Source organism: Schistocerca nitens, chromosome 6 (assembly GCF_023898315.1).
Source record: "Schistocerca nitens isolate TAMUIC-IGC-003100 chromosome 6, iqSchNite1.1, whole genome shotgun sequence".
Classification (NCBI taxonomy): Eukaryota; Metazoa; Arthropoda; class Insecta; order Orthoptera; family Acrididae; genus Schistocerca; species Schistocerca nitens.
This window is the reverse complement of record NC_064619.1, coordinates 343,573,065-343,599,847: the sequence shown is the minus strand read 5'-3', so window position 1 is coordinate 343,599,847 and position 26,783 is coordinate 343,573,065. Positions and strand designations below refer to the sequence as shown.

General features: G+C 38.7%; 1 protein-coding gene across 1 annotated transcript in view; it reads left to right on the top strand.

Annotated features, from left to right (window-relative positions):
• The window catches only part of LOC126262676 (uncharacterized), a 152,116-nt gene that overhangs the window by 116,777 nt on the left and 8,556 nt on the right, over positions 1-26,783 (top strand). Inside the window, exon 10 of the mRNA XM_049959450.1 lies at positions 13,781-13,852. Within this exon, the coding sequence (XP_049815407.1) occupies positions 13,781-13,852 (72 nt within the window). The remainder of the gene's footprint in view (positions 1-13,780; positions 13,853-26,783) is intronic.

The following is a 26,783-nucleotide window of genomic DNA, read 5'->3' as shown; positions in this document are numbered from 1 at the left end:
AGCAGGTACTTGTCTGCCGCCATTTGGCCGCTGGTTCCCTCTTTCCATCTCCTTCTCGTAACATTGTTTTTTTTAAAAAAAAAAAAAAAGAACCTGTGCATATGAATAGGCGATGCGCAGTAGGGCATATTCATTTCTCCCACTCACCTCTAAAATATCAGGTGTTCAAAATGGTGGAAGGCTGAGAGTGGTTCTAGAATTTACTCCAAAATTCTCAAAGCACTACAGTATCTGTGATGTTCCTATTCATTTCACTATTGTAGGGGATATATAGTTAACTACTGACTTTAGTACAAAGTCATTTACTTTTCTTGAACCAGGAATTCTTAACCAACAAACCATTCCTTTGGCAGAACTCTGACTACCTTTCACCTAACACATTTTTCACTGCCCCAACCCTCTGGTCCATGCAGACATTCATATCTTTGTCTCTCCCTTCTAGCAAGTGTGTTTAAATCCCCAATTACTATCGCATTCTTTCCTTACATCTGTTTCTGCATTGCCTCTTTAAATTCTTGTTTTTCTACAGATAAGCAGCTTTATGTGGGCATAAACTTCTAATATCTCCAAATACTTTCAATTCAGTGATATTTTTATCTTCATCTTCTTGTCAGTTATTCTTTTCACTTTTTCTTGCAACCCATCTTTCACTATTACTCCCACTATATCTCTCCTTCCATCATCATTCCTGCTCCAGTATAATTGATAGCCTTTTTCAGCTCTCTCCTTCCTTCTTCTTTCCATCTCCCTTCTGTCCACCCCAATACATCCAACTTCCTTCTCTCTGTCATACCCACAGTCTCCCTTGCCTTCCCAGTAAATGTCTAAACATGCAATGTTCCACATCATAATCCATGTTTACAGCCATATCTTTGTATATTATATCTATCCTTCTACATCTACATAAAAACTCTGAAAGCCACCATATGGTGAACAGCAGAGGGTGCCTTTTATCATTACTAGTCATTTCCCTTCCTGTTCCACTCACAAATAAAGCAAGCAAAAAATGACTGTCTATATGCCTCCATAACGGCACTAATTTCTCTTATTGCATTCTTGTGGTCCTTACACAAAATGTATGTTGGTGACAGCAGAATTGTTCTGTAGCTGGTTCAAATGATGGTTCTATAAACTTTCTCAATAATGTATGTCATTATCACGAGAAACAAAACTGGTGTTCTGCGTATCAGACTAAGGAATGTCAGATCCCTTAATTAGGCAGGTAGGTTAGAAAATTTACAAAGGGAAATGAAACAATGGAAAATCCAGAATGGAATCTAACACTATTATGAAAAGGAAAGTTGCTACTCACCATATAGTGGAGATGCTGAGTGGCAGATACGTACAGCAAAAAGACTCCCACAATTAAAGCTTTAGGCTGTTAAGGCCTTCGTCCACAATAGACGGCACGCAAACACACACACACACACACACACACACACACACACACACACACACACACACACACACAACTGCAGTCTCAGGCAACTGAAACCACAGTGTGCCTGAGACTGCAGTCGTGTGTGCATGTTGCGTTCGCACGTGCGCGCCCGCACCCGCGCGCGCTGCTTGTGTGTGTGTGTGTGTGTGTGTGTGTGTGTGTGTGTGTGTGTGTGTGTGTGTGTGTGTGTGTGTCAGCTGTCGTGTATGAAGGCTGAAAGCTTTGACTGTGACAGTCTTTTTGTTGTGCCTATCTGTGACTCAGCATCTCCGCTATATGATGAGTAGCAACTTTCATTTACATAATACTGTAAGAAGAGAAATGGATAGGTTAAAGTTAGATATAGTGGGAATTAGTGAAGTTCAGTGGCAGGAGGAACAAGATTTCTTGTCAGGTGAATACAGGATTATAAATACAAAGTCAAATAATGGTAATGCGTTGATAGGTTTATATAGTAGTAGGTGAATATGGACTGGGTGTAAGGAATCAAAAAGGAAGCTGCTTGGTAGAATTTTGCACAGAGCTTAACTTAATCATAGCTAACACTTAACTTTAAGAATCATAAAAGAAAACTGTATATGTGGAAGAGACCTGGAGACACTGGAAGGTTTCAGATAGATTATGTAATGGTAAGACAGAGATTTAGGAACCAGGTTTTAAATTGTAAGATATTTCCAGGGGCAGATACAGACTCTGACAACAATTTATTGGTTATGAACTGTAGATTAAAACTGAAGAAACCACAAAAAGGTAGGAATTAAAGGAGATGGGACCTGGATAAACTGAAAGAACCAGAGGTTTTAGAGAGTTTCAGAGAGAGCATTAGGAAAACAAATACAGTAGAAGAAAAATGAGTAGCTTTGAGAGATGAAATAGTGAAGGCAGCAGAGGATCAAGTAGGTAAAAAGACAAGGGCTAGTAGAAATCCTTGGGTAACAGAAGAGATATTGAATTTAATTGCTGAAAAAAGAAGACATACAACTGCAGTAAATGAAGCAGGTGAAAAGGAATACAAATGTCTCAAAATTGAAATCAACAAGAAATTCAAAATGGCTAAGCAGTGATAGCTAGAGGACAAATGTAAGGACGTAGGAGTATATATCACTAGGGGTATGATAGATACTGCCTACTGGAAAATTAAAGAGGCCTTTGGAGAAAAGAGAATCACCTGTACGAATATCAAGAGCTCAGATGCGAAACCAGCCCTAAGTAAAGAAGGGAAAGCAGCAAGAGCTCAGATGGGAAACCAGTCCTAAGCAAAGAAGGGAAAGCAGCAAGAGCTCAGATGGGAAACCAGTCCTAAGCAAAGAAGGGAAAGCAGAAAGGTGGAAGGAGTATATAGAGGGTCTATACAAGGGTGATACTCTTGAGGACAATATTATGGAAACAGAAGAGGATGTAGATGAAGATGAAATGGGAGATATGATATCGCGTGAAAAGTTTGACAGAGCACTGAAAGACCTAAGTTGAAACAATGTCCCAGGAGTAGACAACATTCTATTAGAACTACTGATAGCCTTGGGAGAGCCAGCCATGACCAAACTCCACCATCTGGTGAGCAAGATGTATGAGACAGGCAAAATACTCCACAGACTTCAGGAAGAATATAATAATTCCAATCCCAAAGAAAGCAGGTGTTGACAGATGTGAAAATTACCTAACTATCAGTTTAATAAGCCACGGCTGTGAAATACTAACACAAACTCTTTACAGACGAACGGAAAAACTGGTTGAAGCTTACCTAGGGGAAGATCAGTTTGGATTTCTTAGAAATTTTGGAACACGCAGGGCAATACTGACCCTACAACTTATCTTAGAAGATAATTTAAGGAAAGGCAAACCTACATTTTTAGCATTTGTAGACTTAGAAAAAGCTTTTGACAATGCTGACTGGAATACTCTCTTTCAAATTCTGAAGGTGGCAGGTGCAAAATACAGGGAGTGAAAGGCTATTTCCAATTTTTGCAGAAACCAGATGGCAGTTATAAGAGTCGAGGGGCATGAAAGGGAAGCAGTGGTTGGGAAAGGAGTGAGACAGGGTTGTAGTCTCTCCCCGATGTTATTCAATCTGTATATTCAGCAAGCAGTAAAGGAAACAATAGAAAAATTTGGAGTAGGAAAAAAAACTTTGAGGTTTGCTGACGACATTGTAATTCTGTCAGAGACAGCAAAGGACCTGGAAGAGCAGCTGTCCAGAATGTACAGTGTCTTGAAAGGAGGATATAAGATGAATATCAACAAAGCAGACCAAGGATAATGGAATGTAGTTGAATTAAGTCAGGTGATGCTGAGGGAATTAGATTAGGAAATGAAACACGTAAAGCAGTAGATGAGTTTTGCTGTTTGGGGTGCAAAAGAACTGATGATGGTTGAAGTAAAGCGGATGTAAAATGTAGACTGGCAATGGCAAGGAAAGCATTTCTGAAGAAGAGAAATTTGTTAACATCGAGTATAGATTTAAGTGTCAGGAAATCGTTTCTGAAAGTATTTGTATGGAGTGTAGCCATGCACGGAAGTGGAACATGGATGATAAATAGTTCAGACAAGAGGAGAATAGAAGCTTTTGAAATGTGGTGCTACAGAAGAATGCTGAAGATTAGATGGGTAGATCATGTAACTAATGAGAAGGTACTGAATAGAACTGGGGAGAAGAGGAATTTGTGGCACAACTTGATGAGCAGAAGGGATTGGTTGGTAGGACACATTCTTAGGCATCAAGGGATCACCAACTTAGTACTGGAGGGAAGCGTGGAGAGTAAAAGTCACAGAGGGAGACCAAGAGATGAATGCACTAAGCAGATTCAGAAGGATGTAGGCTGCAGTAGTTATTTAGAGATGAAGAGTTTTGCACAGGATAGAGTAGCATGGAGAGCTGCATCAAACCAATCTCTGGACTGAAGACCACAACTACAATGTAACACAAAAAAGACATCATCTTCCATCCAGGGATTCACATACACGTTCACACTCATGTGATGATCGAATCTACCAGTAATAAATCTAGCAGCATGTTGTGAATTGCTTCCATGCCATCCTTTAATCTGAGCTGGTGGGGATCCGATAACTTCAACAGTACTCAAGAATGGCTCACATTAGCATTCCATAATCAGTTTCCTTTACAGATGAATCACACTTCCCTAAACTTCTACCAATAAATTGAAGCTGAAAATTTGTCTAACCTACTGCTGTCCTTACATGCTCATTCCATTTTATGTCACTATGTAGTGTCATGCCTAGATATCGAATCAAAGTGTCTGTCAAGCAGCACCCTACTAATGTTGTATTCAAACATTATAGGACTGTTTTTCCTACTCATCTGCATTAACTTACATTTTTCTACAACTAGAGCAAGCTGTCATTCATCACAACAACTATACAAGAGTCAGCAGCACTTTTTTCCAATCACTTGGCACTTTGCATGGGTGAGAAAGTCACAATAAATGTGCGCTAAGAAAGGGGCCAGTGCCATAGAGTACTCTCTGTAAAACTATCCTGGAATTCCACCTGATACTGGTGACTTATTTGTCTTCAATTCCTTCAGTTGCTTCTCTACCTATTACTATGTTCTCCATGTGCGAGTCTATGTGAGTCTCAAACAACAGTACTTTTTTACTTCCTGTATGAATGATTTCTTAAACGCAAAATTTAAAAATTCAACTTTTATTTTGCTGTCTTCAATTCCCTCACCAGACTGATCAATGAGTGATGACGACAATGTTTGGTTTGTGGGGCACTCAACTGCACAGTCATCAGTGCCTGTACAAACCCCCAATTTTTTTTTCACAATCCCAATTGAGCCACTGTCATGAATGATGATGATGAAATGATGAGGACAACGCAAACACCCAGTCCCCAGGCAGAGACAATCCCCAACCCAGCCGGGAAGCGAACCCGGGGACCCTGTGATCCAGAGGCAGCAAGGCTAACCACTAGACCATGAGCTGTGGACTGATCAACAAATGACTGGATAGAAGCCCTTGACCCACTCAATGATTTTACTTATGACCAGAATTTCCTCAAGCTTCTTGGCAAGATTTCTTGCAAGTGTATGTTGGTGGTAGTTGTTGAACGCTTCATGCATCAATCCTTTTACAGACATGTGAATTTCTGCTGACTTTTACCTGTTGTTACTTGCACGTCCTTATTGAAGTGATGGTGCAACGGTCTCTGCTTCCTCAACTTTCTCTGAATTTTATAATTAAACCATGATGTTGTCCTATCCGAGACTTGTTCCACTCTCGAAAGCAAAAGGATTATCCACTACTGGCTTGCTGGGCCTATCATTGCTTCACCAGAGCCCTAGTGACTGTCACTTTTCAGGGTTCCTGTAGGACCTTCACAGGTACTGTAGATGCCTCAGGGTACACAGTCTCTCCATTATACATAACCCCCACAGGCAATCCCCTACTTTGTACCATCGCCTGTTCGGTGGTTGGTTTTTGGGGTTGAAGGGACCATGCCATCACATGTCTCCCATGAGGTGGAAGAGGGATTAGCCCTGGTATGGTTTTTAAATTATTGGAAAATGAGACAGCCACCACTATTTTTTACTCAATAAGAAAGCATGTAGCCAGTGGGTCAGTATAATATCAAATGAGTATGCAAGTTACAAAGGGTTAGGCAAGATTGGGTATAAATATTTAATAGTGAACCATTTTATCAAATTTATAAACACCAAGACTGGGGCATGTTCTAATACAATAGAGAGGAAAAGTGTCATCTTGTGGGGGAACTAGAGAATGTCACAATTAAAGTTCCATTTAGATGAGTACACTTGGTTCAAGAATCATGGTAGAAGTTGTATACATGGAAGAGGCCTGGATATACGAAGGGTTTCACATAGATTATATAATGGTAAGACAGAGATTTAGGAACCAGGTTTTAAATTGTAAGACATTTCCAGGGGCAGATGTGGACTTGGACCACACTCTATTGGTTGTGAACTGTAGAAAAAAAACTGAAGACACTGCAAAAAGGTGGGAATTTCAGGAGATGGGACCTGGATAAACTGACTGAACCAGAGGTTGTAGAGAGTTTCAGGGAGAGCATTAGGGAACGATTGACAGGAATGGGGGAAAGAAATACAGTATAAGAAGAATGGGTAACTTTAAGAGTTGAAATAGTGAAGGCAGCAGAGGATCAAGCAGGTAAAAAGACGAGGGCTAATAGAAATCCTTGGGTAACAGAAGAGATATTGAATTTAATTGATGAAAGGAGAAAATACAAAAATGCAGTAAATGAAGCAGACAAAAAGGAATACAAACATCTCAAAAATGAGATCGACAGGAAGTGCAAAATGGCTAAGCATGGATGGGTAGAGGACAAATGTAAGGATGTAGAGGTGTATATCACTAGGGGTAAGATAGATACTGCCTACAGGAAAATTAAAGAGACCTTTGGAGAAAAGAGAACCACTTGCATGAATATCAAGAGCTCAGATGGTAACCCAGTTCTAAGCAAAGAAGGGAAAGCAGAAAGCATCAAGATGGAAGGAGTATATAGAGGGTCTATACAAGAGTGATGCTCTTGAGGACAATATTATGGAAATGGAAGAGGATGTAGATGAAGATGAAATGGGAGATATGATGCCTCGTGAAGAGTTTGACAGAGCACTGAAAGACCTAAGTCGAAACAAGGCCCCGGGAGTACACAACATTCCATTAGAACTACTGATAGCCTTGGGAGAGCCAGGAATTATTCATACAATACATTCTCTGCTCCCAACATTATCCCAGCCTCTAACCAACAGTTTGCATCCCCTCTGTCCTATCACGTCCTCCCTATTCTTGTCTTCCACCCTCTTTGTGTGCCACCCTCTGCCAACATACTCACCCATATTTCCTCTCTCTTCTCATTTTTCACTCCGTTCCCCTCGCCCCCTCCCCAACTCCCTGCCCCCAAGCCTCCTGACACTGTGCCTGTTGGCAGTCTAGTCCTTGAACAATCCGCCAAACAGGGCTCGTCTCTTCCCCCATCCATACAAAGCTATCCCTTCCCCTTCCCTGCCCCCTCCACATTGTTGCTTCCATTGCACATGACAGTTGAATTCTGATCCAAGCTGCTGCTGGAAATGGCGGTCATGTGTGCATGAGATTTGCTCACTTGTGTGAATGAATGTGTGTGTGTGTGTGTGTGTGTGTGTGTGTGAGTGTTTGTGTTTCTCTTGCTTTTTCTGATGAAGGCTGTGGCCGAAAGCTAATGTGTAAATGTCTTTTCATTGTGGCTGACTGCAACTTAACATGTCATCTTCACAGTCAGTATTAAACTATCTTCTTCTTACATTGAAGGTCTAGATATCCTGCACTGGTGAGACGAGGACCAAGGAGAACTCTGGATGTTACACACATCCTATAATCAACAAATTCAATGTGTTATCTACCACTGAAATCCTTACATTTTCCCTTCATCTGTTGGGAAATGTGCTGTGTCCCATGCCAAGGGAAGCCAAATATGAAAGGGTAGAGGTTTATTGATCATAGGGAGTTCAAACAAACAGCAAATAATGGTGGAAAGGGATGGGGAGGAACACCATGTGCACTCAATAAGTGTGCCTGGCGGGAACACTCAACATGATGGAAACGTTATCCTGGCGGCCACTAAGGGACCAGGATGCAACAAACTGCAGACTGTGGCACATGTTGGGACAAATGATGCCTGTTGTCTGGGCTCTTTGCAGGGACCGGCAAAGAGGTTTTAGAACACCAACCGTGCTCACGGAGCTTCAACAAAGCGCACTATCTGTGGCATTGTCTCCAAAACCAATCATGACTCCCTGGTTCTGAGATGTGTGGAAGGCTTGAACTGGAATCTGTGAAGGTTCTGGACTTCCAAGAGATGCACCGTAAGGATTGGAACTGAAAAGTCCCAGGAAGTTTCATATCAGTGCACACACTGCTGCAGAGTGAAAATCTGATTCTGGAAACATCCCCCAGGCTGTGGCTAAGCCATGTCTCTGCAATATCATTTCTTTCTGGAATGCTAGTTCTGTAAGTTTCGCAGGAGAGCTTCTGTAATGTTTGGAGGGTAGGAGACGAGGTACTGGCAGAAGTAAAGCTGTGAGGACGGGGCGTGAGTCGTGCTTGGGTAGCTCAGTTGGTAGAGCACTTGCCCGGTCACAGGCTTGTTTGACCAATGGGAGAGTGTCACAGGTATGCTGAAAGAACTGAACTAGCAGATGCTTGAAGACAGACACAAACTATCCTGTGAAAACCTACTTAGAAAGTTTCTAGAAACCACTTTTAAATGATGAATCTCGTTATACACTGAAGAGCCAAAGAAACTGGTGCACCTGCCTAATATCATGTAAGGTCCCCGCAAACACACAGAGGAGCTGCACCATGACATGGCATGGACTCAACTGATGTCTGAAGCAGTGCTCGAGGGAACTGACACCATGAATCCAGCAGGTCTGTCCATAAATCTGTAAGAGTATGAGGGAGTAGAGATCTCTTCTGAACAGCACATTGCAAGATGTCCCAGATATGCTCAATAATGGCTGGGGAGTTTGCTCAACAGTGTAAGTGTTTAAACTCAGATGAGTGTTCCTTGGGACACACTGTAGCTATTCTGGATGTGTGGGGTGTTGCATTGTCCTGCTGGAATTGCCCAAGTCTGTCAGAATGCACAATGGACATAAATGGATGTAGATGGTCAGACAGAAGGCTTACTTACATGTCACCTGTCAGAATCATATCTAGACATATCAGGGTTCCCATATCACTCCAACTGCACATGCCCCATACCATTACAAAGCCTCCACCAGCTTGAACAGTCCCTTGCTGACAAGCCGGGTCCTCCATACCCGTATACATCCATCCACTTGATACTATTTGAAGTGAGACTCATCTGACCAGGTAACATCTTTCCAGTCATCAACAGCCCAATATCAGTGTTGATAGGACCAGGTGAGGCATAAAGCTTTGTGTTTTGCAGTCACCAAGGCTACACGAGTGGGCTTTCAGCTCCGAAATTGAAATCTGCAGCAGTTTGAGGAAGGGTTCCACTTCTGTCATGTAGAATGAGTCTCATCAGTCATCATTGGTCCTGTTCTTACAGGATATTTTTCTGGCTGCAGCGATGTCCGAAATTTGATGTTTTACCAGATTCTTGATATTCACAGTACACTCATGAAATGGTTATACTGGAAAATTCCCAGTTCGTTGCTACCTGGGAGATGCTGTGTCGAACTGCTCATGCACCGACTATAACTACGTTCAAACTCACTTAAATCTTATAACCTGCCATTGTAGCAGTGGTAACTGATCTAACAACTGTGCCATACACTTGTTGTTTTATATAAGCATTGCCAACTGTATTGCTGTACTTTTATTTTATTTTATTTTATTTTATTTACATGTGTAGTTCCGTAGGACCAAATTGAGGAGCAAATCTCCAAGGACATGGAATGTGTCAGTACATGAAATTACAACATAAAAGTAATAACAGATAAAATAAAATGTTTATGAATACAAAAAAGTCAAACTATAAGTTTAAGTAAATGCAATGAGCAATATAACATAGGAATCAGCCTAATTTTTCAAGGAACTCCTTGGCAGAATAGAAGGAGTGACTCATGAGGAAACTCTTCTGATGCAGATTGAATTTCTGCCTTGTGTTAATTGAGTGAAAGCTGCTAATTCTTTGGAATAAGCTTGTTAACAAGAAAAGACAGTAAAGAATACAAATACCATATGACATAACCAAATGAAAATAAGCAAAGTAGACTAATTTTCATGTCGAATGATCACTTACTTCAGATACTGTTCGAATAGTTAAAATGACAGCATTAAGTCTTGGAAAAAGATCCTGAATGTGAGCTTTCCATGACAGTTTACTTTCTATCTGAACACCTAGAAATTTGAACTGTTCAGTTTCACTAATCATATGCCCATTCTGTGAAATTAAAATTTCGAGTTTTGTTGAATTGTGTGTTACAAACTGTAAAAACAGAGTCTTACTGCAATCTAGCATTAGTTTATTTTCTACAAGCTATGAACTTATGTCATGAACTGCACTATCGGAAACCAAGCCAATGTTGCACACAACCTCCTTTACTACCAAGTCTCATCATTATATAATAAAGAACAGGAGTTCCCTAATACTGATCCCTGGGGCACCCTGCAACAGACCATAACCCACTCATATCCCACTTCACAGCCATTCTCAACTCTGTGAATAATGACCTTTTGCTGTCTGTTGTTAAAGTAAGAGGTGAACCAATTGCGCACCCCATATTCCATAGTGGTCCAACTTCTGGAGCAATATTTTGTGGTCAACACAATCAAACGCCTTAGTTAAATCAAAAAATATGCCCAGCATTTGAAACCTTTTGTTTAACCCATCCAGTAACTCACAGATAAAAGAGAATATAGCACTTTCAGTAGTTATACCACTTTTAAAGCCAAACTGTATATTTGATAGCAAATTATTTGATATAAAATGCTCGATTATCCTTACACATACAGCCATTTCAGTAACTTCAGCAAACATTGATGGCATAGAAAAGGTCTGAAATTGTCTACATTATCCCTTTCTCCCTTTCTATAAAACGGCTTTACGACTGACTACTCTAATCTTTTAGGAAACTTACCATTCTTAAAGGAAAAATTACAAATATGGCTAAGTACAGGGCTAACATATGCAGCACAGCACTTTAAGATTCTGCTAGGCACTCCATGATATGCATGAGAGACCTTAAGTTTTCATTGATTTAATGATTGACTCAATCTCCCCCTTGTTGGTTTCACGGGGGAGTATTTCAGACATAATTCTTGGAAAGAAATTTTCTAAGAGAGTTATGTAATTCCCAGCAGAAACTAAGTTTTTATTTAAGTCAGCAGCAATGCTCAGAAAATGATTGTTAAATACTGTACATATATCTGACTTATCAGTATTTTTTACTGCAAACTGACTTTATATAGTTGACCTTGTGCTGATGACCAGACACTTTCTTCACAACTGAGCATACGGTTTTAATTTTATCATGTGAATTAGCTATTCTGTTTGTGTACCACATACTCTTTGCCTTCCTAGTAAAATTTTTAAGCACCTTACAATACTGTTTGTATTGGGGTACTGTAGCTTGGTTGTGACTGCTTCTAACGTGTTGATGTAATTTCCACTTTGTTCTACATGATATCCTTATCCCGCTAGTCAGCCACCCAGGCTGCCTTTTGCTGCTAGTGCCCTGTTTAGTACATTCTAATGAAAATAAACTCTCAAAGAGCGTGAGAAATGTGCTAAGGGATGCATTATATTTCTCATCTATGTTATTGGGGTGCACTCAGCCTCATGATGCAAATTGAGGAGCTACTCGACTGAATAGTAGCTGCTCTGGTCAAAGAAAACCATCGTAACAACCGGGAGAGTGGTGTGCTGACCACACACCCCTCCTACCCGCATCCTCATCTGAGGATGACACACGGCGGTTGGATGGTCCTGATTGGCCACTTGTGGCCTGAAGACAGAGTTATCGACACTATAAACAATCTGCCACTCTTGTTTCTTAACAAGGTTTAAAAAACTCTCTATTGCCATTGGATTAGCTTTCCTACATAGTTTGCAATTATATGTGACATTTGTTTCAGTACAAAAGCCTTTTACTGTTAAAATTTGTGCATCATGGTCCAAAAGGCCATTCACTCTTTTACTAACCAAATGGCCTCTAATAATGAAGAGTGAATAAAAATGCTGTCTACGGCTGTGCTACTGTTCCCCTGCACCCTGGTTGGAAAAAACATAGTCTGCATCAGATCATATGAGTTTAGGAGATCTACCAACATCCTTTTCCTTGCACAATCATATACAAAATTAATATTGAAGTCACCACATATAACTAATTTTTGTACTTCCTATAAAGCGAACCAAGAACCCTCTCTAGCTTGAGCAGAAATGCTCTGAACTCATAGTTATGGGACCTATAAACAACAACAATTACAAGTTTAGTTTCATTAAGTTCAACTGCTCCTGCACAACACTCAAATATCTGTTCAGTGCAGTGCCATGATACGTCTACAGACTCAAATGGAATACTATTTTTTTAAATACATCGCCGCTCCCCTACTCCACAAAGAACTCCTTGAAAAACAGCCAGCTAATCTGTATCCTGGTAAAGGAAGCCTCTGAATTGTCAAAGTATTTAAGTGGTACTCCAATATACCAATAATGTCAGAGTCAACTTCTATAACCAGCTCACCAACTCTAATCCCTCTTATATTTTGATGAAATATGCTAATTCCTTCTGTATTTGGATACCTGACGACCTCTGGAGATGATTTCTTTGTTACAGGGACTTTCTTTCTGCAGGGATACCCATCAGCTGAATTCAATCTAAAAATTGTGCAGTAGCTTTGCCAGCCTCTCCTTCTGCCTGTTTACATAACTCTGTATTTGAATACGCATGCCTATTCCAGTTTCTGTGGTGCTTCAGTGTATATTGCAGTCCCCGACGTATCCTTGCAGAGTATTGATGCAGATGTAGATGCTGCAACTAAGACTGTGGTGTCTGTAAATGTCTATAAGAGGCTCTGTGAATGTCTTAAATCCAAGTCAATCATTTAAAAAAATCTACAGGTGTCTCCTAAAATTTAGGTTTTGCAGTGGCTGTGACCATACAATGTATCTTCGGAGGCTTTGGAACCAATGACACACAACTGCAGATAAGAGCAAAGCCTAAATGAATCAGATGGAACAAGGGGAATTCATTTTAATGACAAAAATATAAATATTACTCTTACTGGATTCCAGATATAGGTCCTGAATCTCAGGGAAACCTGCTTGCAGCCTATGCTCTGTACAAGTGAAATACTGTGTTCTAGAGCTGTTGGGCCCATGAAAGTACTTAAAATCATCACTGGCAAAATCTATGTACCTGTATAATGATCTCAGCAATGAAACACTCCCTTACAGAATAAATTCATTCACAATAATTCATTGCTGAGAATTCTGTAATCTCTTTAATCACAAATTCCCTAACATGTCCATACATTTTTTGTTCCTTGTAAAAAGCTTCAGTACATTCTATAGGTATAATATTAAAGAAGAAATTACAATGTGAGTTGTAAAACCCATTTTCCTGCAGCACTAAAGAATCAGTTTGCTGTAATAACAAGAAACTGTGTATCATATTTTTAATCTTTTTTAAAAGGGAGGTTAGAAAGGACAAGTTTTAACTCACTTTCTATGGAATGAATACTGGTATATACTATGATGTGGTCATTCTTCTTTGCATAGAGAGAGAGAGAGAGAGAGAGAGAGAGAGAGAGAGAGAGAGAGTAAGCTGCACAAAGAGCTCTTTGTTGTTGTACATCATAACAAGTGTTTCCATTTCTCTTTGTGCAGCTCTTGGTGCGGCCTTTCTATTCCAAAGGAACACCGATGAAGAGGAAGAGGAAGTTCACTATGAAAAGATAGGTAAGATGAAGAAAGTTTATTAGTTACAAACTCTTACCTAAGTATATTATTCAATTATTCAGAAATGAGATCAGATACTTGGTTGAAACAACTTAACCTTTGTATTGTTTCTTACATTCTAACATCCATTGCTTCACCATCACCCAGGTGCTTCAGACATGTTTGAATCCACTGTTGCGGCCACAGTGCTACAGACATTTTTAACTGAACCACTGGTCAGGCCTTGAGGGACGATGGGTTGCTGCTCACGTGCCTGTGTGCTATGGATGTTTAAACATGCCCACCTGAACTTTCATCCAAATATTCAATATCTGTTCAACATGTACTATATGCTGTTCTTGTCTTCAGTCCGAAGACTAGTTTGATGCAGATCTCCATGCTACTCTAGCCTGTGCGAGTCTTTTCATCTCTGAATAACTACTGCAACCTACCTCTTTCTGAATCTGCTTACTGTATTCATCCCTTGGTCTCCCTCTAAAATTTTTACCATTATACTTCCCTCCAGTACTAAATTGGTGATCCCTTGATGTCTCACAATGTGTCCTATTAACCTATCCCTTCTCTTGGTCAAGTTGTACTACAAATTTCTTGTCTCCCCAATTCTATTGAGTACTTCCTCATTAGTTATGTGATTGATCCATCCAATCTTCAGCATTCTTCTGTAGCGTCCCATTCTGAAAGCTTCTATTCTCTTTTTATCTAAACTGTTTATTGTCCATGTTTCATTCCATACATGGCTACACTCCAGACAAATATCTTTAGAAAAAACTTCCTAACAGTTAAATCTATATTTGATGTTAACAAATTTCTCTTCTTCAGAAATGCTTTTTCTTGCCAATGCCAGTCTACATTACATATGCCCTCTACCTCGGCCATCATCAGCCAGTTTGCTACCTAAATAGCAAAATTCATCTACTACTTTAAGTGTCTCTTTTCCTAATCTGATTCCCTTAGCATCACCTGGTTTAAACTGACTCCATTCCATTATCCTTGTTTTGCTTTTGTTGATGTTCATCTTATATTCTCCTTTCAAGACAGTCTCCATTTCCTTTAACTACTCTTCTAAGTCCTTTGCTTCTCTGACAGAACTATATCGTCACTGGCAAATTTCAAAGTTTTTATTTCTTCTGCCTGATCTTTAACTCCTACTCCAAACTTTTCTTTGGTTTCCTTTACTGCTTGCTCAGTGTACAGATTGAACAAAATCAGGAACTGGCTACAGTTCTGTCTCACTCCTTTCTTAACCACTGCTTCCCTTTCATGCCTCTTGATTCTTTTAACTGCCATCTGATTTCTGTACAAGTTGTAAATAGCCTTTTGCTCCCTGTATTTTATCCCTGCTACCTTCAGAATTTCAAAGAGAGTAGTCCAGTGAATGAAAGTAGTCCAGTCAGCATTCTCCACGTCTACAAATGCCATAGCCTTTCCTTAACCTATCTTCTAAGATAAATCGTAAGGTCAGTATTGCCTCAAGAGTTTCTACATTTCTCTGGCATCCAAACCAATCTTCCCTGAGGTTGGCTTCTACAGTTTTTCTACTCTTCTGTAAGGAATTCATATTAGTGTTTTGCAAACATGACTTATTAAACTGATGGTTCAGTAATTTTCACACCTGTTATCATTACTAAAGAAGATTATGTAGAAAAAGCTGAAAAATTCTTTAAAGATAATCAAATATTTAAAAATTCCATGGACCCCAAAGGAAAATATTAATACAGAATTAAAGAATTACTTAACAAATGTTGCTTCATATTTAATGATTTGTAAAAGAAAAAGTGCATAATCATGAGCCCAAGGACTCCTAAGCTTAGAATCTAGCCACATGTATATAAAATTGGTGTCCTCATAACGCCAAGTGAAAGCTCACAGAACAAAGCAGTTATTTCAGACAAGACAGTTTAAATATTTACTTCTCATATATTTGAATAACAATCTGATTCTAATATAAAAGTATATTTTAGTAGGATGTGTACTACTATTAAGCACATCTTTCCATAACAGCAGCGGACTAAGCCCATTAGAGGCCCCTGGTCATCTTAGAAATTTCTGTATCTGTATTTACATTCAGTAAAAAAAAAACACTGAAATAATGGATGCCAAAAAAAATAGAGTATTTATAATGCAGTAATTGTAATACACACTGCAGAATGTCGTTAACTGTGAGAATTACAATTGTAATTTCACAACTATTAAAGAAAACTAATATTCAGTCCTGAACTGATCTCACATTTAACTTTCGCGAGAGGTCCTACCTATTGAAATTCATATAACACTTTTGGAAACACTTTGCAGAATTCAAATCCGATTCTAAACTTCCCAGAGTTCATATTCTGCAACTAACACTTTCCAAAATCCAATCCTGTTCTAACACTTTGCAAGATTCTTATCCCTCAACTAACACTTTCCAAGTTCCTATCCTGGATGAGCCCCCAATTGCGAGCTAATCTCCCTAAAGATGTTTGGGCTCACATGTGGTTCCTCTTCATCGAATGGCTCAAACTTGTCTAGGGGCTGAACCGCAAGTGTTGCATTACATGCCCTAAATTAGACACTTGTGACCTGTAGGTTAAATTGTCTGGCTGATGGCAAGTTTGTGAAATACAAAAGTTAACATATAATAACAGTAATAATAATAATATCGGGAACTAAATTAACAACCCATAAATGATGTAGCCCACACAGTTGTGATTTGGTTAGAATAATGTTTATTCACAAAGCAAACTAATACCAAAAGTGGTCGTACTTAGAATTACTATTACACTCGAGTGCATATCCATTTGACACAGTTCACAATCTCTTGATTCTTTTAACTGCCATCTGATTTCTGTACAAGTTTTAAATTGCCTTTTGCTCCCTGTATTTTATCCCTGCTACCATCACAATCTCATCGCAAATTACAAGTTTGATAGTTCACCTTGTTAACTATGCGAAAAGTTAGAGTTCACACCAGGCACATGGCTGCTCACTGCTCAGAGACTAAGTCCCACGATACCACACAATGCGAAATTTTCTAAGTCGTCTCACTTCCTAGCTGCCTAAAGACTGACTCTCCGCTTTTGCATCTCAATCCAAGCTGTACCCTTTGGTGTCTCCAGCCGAACTGTACTCTTTGGTGTCTAGACAAGAACTGCCCTCTGTCCGTCCCCGGCCATGTTTCCCACCCGCCGAATATCCTCACTCAACTGACTATGACAGTTCCCTTTCATGTAGCTGTCCATCTGATTGGCTACAGCTTATTCTACATTATTTTACATTTTAACATATTTAAATAATCAAAGATTGACCACTTTCATGTTCTAAATAAAGGAACAATAATATCCATTACGTAATAATGTTAAATTCTTTACATAAAACCAATACAATTTCCTTCTTAGCTTTGACTCCCATGGCCAGTAGCTTTGCACCAATGTGCTTTCAGATAAATAAATAAAAAACAAAAGTAACTATTATGCACTAAACTTTACAATGAATATTCTGTTGCATAATGAGTCAATAAGGTGCCATGCTGTCATCATTCAACGTGTTTTGGGTGGACAAAATGATGATCTGATGCTTAACTGTAAATACTGATAAACTAAATTTACTACATCTTTTAAACAAATAAAGTTACAGAGTTAGTCTGTCATTTTAATGATGAGCTTCTATATGAAATATCAATTGTTAAGATTGACCAAAGCGTTCAGATTTTAGCATTCAGGTCTTTTTTACAAAACTTGTTAATTTCACTTTAACAGTAAATCCTAAACTTTCATAGATATGATCAATATTCATGTTTTATTGGGATCACCACAAAAATTTATGGAGGATGGCAGATTAAAATTACTGTGGCTTGATTCCCTGCATTACTACAGAATTAAACAGTTTCCATAAATGTTTCCCTTTATGGCTGCTCTTATGTCCACCATATTTAACACTGCTATGTATCTCGGGCTACAAAAGCCTTCTACTGGATTTCCCTAAGACGTAGGTTCTCGTCTCTCTCACTCACACACTACAGTGCTTAGGCCTCAATAGACAATAGACGCTGGTGAATTTCCCCATTTCATGGTGAATCTGCACCCTTTGTGGCACATGGTCCTGGATGACGGGTTCGTTTCACAATTCCTGTAGACTGACTCTTTGGGCCATATATTTAAAATGAGAGCAAAATGCTCATTAACTCACAAGTACCACCTGTAACAAATAAATACGGCCAGTGATTTGTGTGTCAATTAATTTTTTATACTGTAATAAATTCTTCTTAATAATGTCAAATCAGTAGATACATTAGCACAAAGACTATGTCAAATGAGACCAACTTAGCGTCTGGAGTACATTTTATTGTTTTTATTTTGTTGATTAATTCGGCAAAATTCTGAAGTTGCATTTGAAAATGAAACAGTCATTGATTTTGTAATGAAGCCACCTAGCTAAACTGTGGTGTGCACTTGCTATACTGTTGACTAAAGGCTGGATCGAGTGGTTTTTATAATAGTACATCTGAAATTATGGCAAGACATAAACAGAAATTGTTAAAATTTAAAGTAGGGCATAGGTTAATAACAACATAACAATTACTACAGATACTAACACTAAGCATACTTTTTTTGACAGAATATTGAATAAGACTGAAATCATTTTCACTCAAGAGGAAAATATACTAGGGGGTAAAAAAAAATTATTTTTTAAAAGCTATAAATTTTCAAATTGTTTACAAAGCAACCTTATCTCCTTCAAAATACTCTCCATTAGAAGTAATACATTTTTCCGAGCAGTGCTTCCATCTTCTTAAAACCTCCAAAAAAATGTTAGATGATGGTCTGACCTGGGGGAACAAACCCCAAATGAATTTTTGTCGATTTGGGCAGTTGATGGATGTCCAGAATGAGGTTTGTCATTATCGACATGTTGCCATTTTTAAATCGAGCAAACCACTCGTACACTTGAGTTTTTCCCATAGCATCATCTTGGTAAGCTGTTTTCAACATCAAAACAGTATCAGCAGCGTTTTTAGTAAGTAGAAAACAAAATTTCACTGCTGCACGTTGTTCACTTAAACTCCCAGTAGTAAAAAATGAAACAAGAACAAAACAGTGCTAGCAAAACCAATCACTGCAAAAGAACAGAACAAGTGAGGTCAACAACATAGGCACCACTGGGCTGGCAATGAGATGTGCTATACACTTTTAGCAGCCGAAATGCATACTACACAAGCTCCACCCACAGCTATGTTATTCCATTTTTTTGTTTTGTTTTTGGTACCCCATGTAATGTTACGAAAAGGTTTCACATGCAATGTTGCCCCGAACTTAATGATTTGTCTGTTATTTGAAAAGGTCAGACAAGCCGAGATGGCACATGAGTGTAATAATATTATAGAAAAATAAATTGTGTTAAGAGCCAACTTTTGTAAAAAAGCTCAAAAACTGACTTAATATTATTAATCACAACTGGAAAGAAAATGATGCTTTCATAACTAAATCTGACAAAGAAAACTCTACTTTTATAGCCTATGTAAAAGAATACATAGATAAAATTGTAAAGTTTTTTGAGGAAAACTGCATTGTTGAGGTCGCCTCCAACCCCACCCGAAGCCACCAGTTCTTAGGAGTCAGTGTAAGTTACATAAACAAAACCACCTGATCTGTCCTTTAGTCAATGGTATAGGGAGTGCACACAATAGTTAAGTTAGGCAGCTTCATTACTCATTTATTTTCTAATGCAATTTTTCAGTAGGGCTGCCTTAGTCAACAATATAAAAACAATAAAATGTATGCTTGATACTAGGTTGATCTCATTTGACATAATAAGTCTTTACACTAATGTACCTACTGATTTGACTCTCAACATCGTTAAGAAGAATTTATTACAGTATAAAAAATTAACTGAGGTACAAATCACCGAGATTATTAATTTGTTACAGGTGGTACTTAAATATGTTATTTCACATTCAATGGTAAAATTTTACATACAATCATATGGCATAGCAATGTGTAGCTTTCTCGCCTAGCTGACATTTTCATGAATTCTCTGGAAAGTGTTTTCTTCAATTCTAGCTCAGAATAACAAAGAAAAATACAATTTTATGCTCATTATGTAGATGTGTAATTATTGCCTTTGATGGCAATGACCAAGAATTAGAACAGTCGTTCAGCACATTTAATAGTCTCATCAGCACATTTAATAGTTTCAAAAGGAAATATGCCTCACAAAAGATATTCAGAATGAAAGCAGGGAGCTAAACTTCCTCAATCTTAAAATACCTATAGTAGATAACAGCATCAGCTTTAATGTTCCCCTGTTCCCCATAAGCCAATGTAATGATAATGTTTGATTTGTGAGGCACTCAACTGCATGGTCATCAGTGCCCGTACAAAGTCCCAATCTTTACGCAGTTGAATCTAGCCACTTTCATGAATGATGACGAAATGATGAGGACAATACACCCAGTCCCTAGGCAGAGAAAAATCCCAGTGTGGCTGGAAATCAAACCCTGGACCCTGTGATTCAGAGGCAGAAATGCTAGCCACTAGACTACGAACTGCAGACATGAGCCAATGTACTTGAATAGTATTATCCCAGATGATTCTTCTCATCCACAAGGACACAAATTAGCATTTCTTCATTCCATTTTTGATTGTGCCATAAAGACACTCCTGTCTCCTAGTAACTTACAAAATGAAATTAATGTAATGAAATCCATTGCTACTAGAAGTGGATACAAACAAGATGTAATAGATCATGTCATCAGTGGCAAAACTACCAAAAGGTAACAGATCCACTTACAGTAAAGAAGACAATAATAAATACATTTCCATCACATTTTTCGGCAATGTGTCCTATGGGATTAAACACTTTCTGGTGAATAAATATAAACTTTCTCTACTAATAATAACTTAAAGAAACATCTTGTGCATACTATCAAAAATGTTGGGGATCCATTCTTAAATTCTGATCTGCAGTAATTGTCCCAGTTACTACATTGGACAAACTGGTATAGCAATCAAGTCTATTGAGAGAGAAAGGTAGTACTGTACACAATTCCATCTTCACAGAATATTAATTTATTGCTGGTCATACTCTGAAGGATTTATAGGATACCAGAATCTTAGACAAAGAAGTAAAAGGGCATACATTAGATTTATGGGAAGAGCTTGAAATTTTCAAATGCTTGGAGAAAAACAGTTTAAATGATCAGCTTCAACATGCAAGTAGAATTGTGAATAGTGGATTTATTTGTCTCATAACGTACATCATTTGATTCAGGTACAGAAAACAAGTCAAATTGCAGTAAAATTTCACCATAAACAAATAACAGCTGATGTTAACAAGTGGCATCATAATAATAATATAAGTTTGTTACATACACATACAATAAAACATAACACTTAATTACCCTTTCCTCAAATTATCATTTCGCCCTCTATGAATCTTTCTATTGAATAGTAGAATTTCTCCCACAGAATCTGCTATAGCGTCATTTTTAAAATTTCTGGGTTCACATTAAATATGTTCTTGCCAATTAACTTATTATATATTGTTATCCGCATATACTATGGAGTCTGTGCATATAATTTCAACTGGTGGCTGGGTAGCATAAAATTATTTTTGTTTCTTATGTTATACATATGATTAAAACATTTCTCCTCGAATAATTTTTGTCTGCTGTGTAGGAAGATTGGTTGGTTTGTGGGATTAAAGGGACCAGACTGATGGAAGATTACAATTTCGTAAATTTATATGGAGGTAACAGTTAGGATTTGTAGTTTATGAAATAATGGGCAACAAGACTCTGTTTGCTGTGCAGTAGACATCTATTGGACAATTTTCTTTTGCAGTTTTAGTATTCAAGATACACTATTTGAACTGAACTTCCCCAGAAAATTATCCCCTATCTAATGACAGATTCAAAATAACTATGATAAGCAATATTTTGTGTACTCAAGTCAGTGGAATTTGCTAGTATTTGCATTGCAAATGAAAAAACTGCATATTTTAATTTGATAGGAAATCAATATGTGTATTCTAGCTTAAATTCTTATCCACATTTAGTCCCAGGGAATCTGACCATGTCAGACAGTTCCTGGAAGGATTTAAGCATCTACTTCTGGCCAAGTGGCCAAATTGACTGCTCGGTGCTGGGCTTCACATAGTGTTTGTTTTCCTCAAAATTCTGTGTTCAGTAAGAATATGTCTCTTGTTATTTTACAATGTACTTTGTCATCCACAGTTGGTTGATGTTCAATATTTTAGTAGTGTACCATTTTACACTTATTCCCTCCCCTTTTATGTTTTAGTTTTTATTCTGTTTACATCATCATGATTTCTAGGCATATACACTGGTTAGTGAGGCTTCATTTACTATTTTTCTGGTTATTTTATAACTACCCCCTCCTTGCACATTTCTTCATAAAGCACACTTTATCAGTAGATCACTCCCATTAGCATGATCCTTATATGGTTGTGTATTCAAGCACTAGTACTTCTTGTGCAGTTTGCATGTTTTGTAAAGAGTCTGCTATGTTTACCTGAGCCTGTGGGCCTTTTATAAGCCATTTGACTTCAGTAACACTCCATTTACCCCCTCTCCTCTTTCTCTTTTCAACTGTTTGGTGAATATGTTAATTATGTTAATGATATGTACTAGAGAAGTTACACACGCTGCTCACTGCAGCTACACACACATATGGGATGTGCAGGATAGCCACCTTCCTGAGGTAATTTAAGTCTAGTACCTCCACTCTTCAGCCAGTTGGCACATGTTGCTAGCTCTGAATGTGACATATTGATGCTCTATAAGATATGATGCCACATTTTATATTTAATGTCAGTTTTATACAATTCTTTCGAGTGACATAATAGATATTGTTGTATCCTGCATCAAATATGTGATTTTTTTTTTAAAAATTAGAAGTTTTAAGACAAAACCCTTCAGCAGATAGCTACTACTTTTATATAATGTATTTACAAGGTGATTAAGTGGATAACATGTACTAGACATAAACAACGACTCCCACTTTGATTAAAGGTAATGTGATTTTATGTTAAATATGCTTTTTTTATTGTAATATTTCCTGGAATTTTGCTTGTTGTAATGGTACTATCTTTGTTCTATAAACAATGTTGTAACCTCATTAACAGGTCCTACATCTTCTGAAGAATACAGTTTTAAAACTGTCATAACCATTGTCAGGGTTTAATAAACCTGATTTTGTAACTGGTTTGCTATTATTTTTAATATGTTAAAGCTCTAACAGCATTGTCTATAACTGTAGTTCGTTCCATCACTAAAACCTCCTTAAGGTTTTTAATTTGGTGAGTCCTTTACTTGAAGTCATTCTTGGAGACTGTGGATATTGTTGGACATAAATTTATGTTCCTCCAATATCGTGAGGCAAAAGTTGCTGTAGGTCAAAACTGTAAAATCACACATTGCTGGCAGGAGCAAGCTTGCTGCAAGTCTAGTGTCAAGATTTGCCTAAGATGGATGTTGCATATCTTCCAAAGTGCTCAACATTGTTTCCACATTTTCTTTTATGACTTTAACTGAATTGTAATGAGTACTCCAGCAAATATCAGACAACTGTTTCAAACTGTTTCTGCTTTTTCTACAAGTAATTCCCATATGTATGAAGAAGGTGAGAATGAATGAATATACCTTCTCTACAGTCTCAAAACAGATGACACTAGAGGGAACACACGAGAAAGCATGAACCAAAAAAATAGTTAAGGAATGATTAGCTCAGAGACTGAACAGATTGACTTCTCAAATTTTTCGTTGTACTCCTCCATGTACACTTGACACTGATGTGGCATTGTAATAACCTTGAGCACCAATATCCAGCCCATCTTTTTCTAGCTATTGTTGAATATCATTTGATGTGTCCTCTGTTGTCTTTCCCAACATTTGTTTTGTATACATATGGAATCTCGAACTCCAATATGCCTCTTACTTACTGATCATGTTTTGGCCTTATTTGGGACCACGGCCCACTATGCACCTCTCTTTGTCTGCCACTGTTCCATGGCACTTGATATTTTAACCTATGTATTTAACGCTAACAATAATGATTCTGGTTAACATTTAGAGGCCCTTTTCGCAAAAAGTGCTGTCAGTAAGTTATAATGACCAAACATTTCTTTTGTCAAATGATGTTTTAACCCTCATAAAACACAATAGTAATATATTCTTAATAATACCTACAGTCAGGGACCCTCAGGAAGCTAAAAAATAGAATAAAACAACAGAAAGTAAACTGACAAGAAAATACAACTATACAAATAAAACACCATTGTTTTGACCTGTAGTCCATACATTATTATGAACAGTTTCTGTGGTATAGTTTCTAGTTACTGAAGAATTTTTTTTTTTTGTTTTCTTCTTCTTCCTGTCCTGCATGGATATTTATTTTCTAAATAATGTCTGATTACATGCATTTTGTGTAACCATGAAAAAAATTCATCATCCATGTATTCTGGACCTCCTTTTCTTTTTACTTCTTCAGTGGATTAAACACCACTATTGACAGTCTTATTTTTTTGGTGCTTCATTACTGTATTTCTGTTTACAAAGTTGCCTGGTGTGCAAGATTTATGACAGTAAAAATACCCTTAGACTTCAAGGGGAATGTAATAACTCTAATTCCAAAGAAGACAAGTGCTGATAGTAGTGAATATTGATGAACTATCGGCTAATAGGTCATAATGTAATTGGTTAGGTAAAAAATCTGCTCACCAAGCAGCAGCAGGAGAATACAGATACAGAAAAAGATTTTACATATACAAGTTTTCAGAACTAGTGGCTCCTCCTTCTGGCAGGAGAGTTGAGTGGGAAGGAAGACGGGTGAAGGAAAAGGACTGGAGAGGTCTAGGAAAAGGGGTAGAGTTCAGAAAAGTCACCCAGAAACCTGGGTCAAGGGAGACTTACCAGATACGATGAGAAGGAAAGAGTGATTGTTGAGGATGGCACCAGATGAGATTTGAAAACCTGAGAACTTAGAGGAGAAAGACAAGGTTATATGCAAGACAGAGATAGTTGTGTCAGCTGCTGTGAGCCTCAACACTGACACAAACAAGGAAGGAGATAAGTTGCAATGGCCAATGCCATGAATCCAAAATGATTTCTACATATAGTTTAAAGAACTCTTTATTTCTGAAAAGGAAAGAAACATAACTTAACTTCTTGTTATGAGGTGGCCATCATGTGTAATTATATTTACTCTTTATTACGACTCACAGAATACATGTTCCTGATGCTCTCGAGGTCTGCGACCGAACTGAAGCCAACCAGCGATGGGCAGCTGATTAAGTCAGCATTGACAGGAGGCGCCAAACTCTGAATTCCTGGAGGTGGGGCACTGCCTGGTCTTCCCACTGGTATGCGAGTCAGTGCCTTCTTGATACTGTTTCACGGCATGGCACTGCACTGGTCGGTGTGCAGTCAATTCGTTATGAATGCACATCCCCCCCCCCCCCAAAAAAAACTGTATTATTGTCATTTAGGGAGCCATATTATGACAGTGGGAGGGGGCGGGGGGTGGAGGAGGCTCCAGGAAGCCAGGTGGCTTGAGGAGCTGGGAACCAAAACTGGGACCAATATCAAGCCCCCAGTCAAGCCCTGATGTCCGTCCTGCGCTCCAAGGGAATGTGGTTAGGATAACCCCGGAAGGACACCCACCCTCTTCCTGAACCAGTCCATTGAAAAACAGAGAGGGCAGCGATGATGACGACATTGGCACCACAGTGGGCACCGGGACAAGTGCCAGGAAGTTGAGCTGCTGTGGTGGTGAAGGTTATGGTCCATCGGTTCCGCAGGCAATGCCAAAGAGGCATCCAGGGCTGGCCACGGTGGCTGCAAGATCCCAGTAGGATGAAAATCTGGGGACAGGAAATCTGTGGACGAATCTCGCAACTGACGAGTACGAATCTGGTTCTGATGGTGGTGCAGAAAACCAACAGGACCTTGAATTAAATATAAGAAAGTGCCCAATTTGCGAAGAATCGTTCCTGTCTCCCAGTTCCTGGTGTGACCAAAAACTATGAAAAGAACAGAATCATTAGGCACAAAGGAATACCTGCAGAGTGTATGGGTACTGGGTGCTGCGGTGGGTGCAGCAACTGGAGCAGTGTGTGGTGGCACCTGTCACATAGAAACTCCCTGCAGATGATGGACCACTGCAGGATTGGGAGTGGTACATTGTCAGGAAGAGCAGCAGTGCTTGCTCCCATGTGTGGGTTGCACTTAGTTCCCTCATCTGTTGCTTGAACATACACACAAACTGTTCAGCTCCTCTGTTCAATTGAGGCTGAAATGGAGCACTGGTAAGGTGATTGATACCACTGCCTGTACAAAACTGTTCAACGTCCTGAACCATAAACTGTGGTCCATTGTCTGTAACCAACATTTCAGCCAAACTTTCTAAGCTAAAAATAGATGACAAAGCCTGAATGGTACTATGCGATGTAATCAAGTTCATGGGCACTGCTAATGGATATTTGCTAAAAGAGCCAAGCAGTGTTCCAAAAGGGACCAGCAAAGTCAATATGCATTTGTTGCCATGGCAACTGAGACTTTGGCTGGGTTGAAAACATTTTCGGCAGGGCCAATAGATTTTCAGCTCAAGCACAACACTGTGACGTCATCTGTTCAATGTGGGCATCCGTACCTGGCCAAGTACAGTGCCGACTTGTTAACTGTTTTGTACATACTATTCCTCAATGTCCTGGGTGGAGCCATCACAACACATCTTATTGCAACACTTTAAGAATAAACACACATGTTTGTCCAGAGTCAGTTTGCAATAAATTACACCATGCTGGATGGTGAGGCAATGCTGATGAGCAAAATATCAGAGCACAAAAGAATTCTGAACATTTTTCACTGGACGAGGCCACACAGTACAGATATAGTGTAACAAAAGGTTCAAGTTTGGGTCTGCTTCTGTGGCCCTTG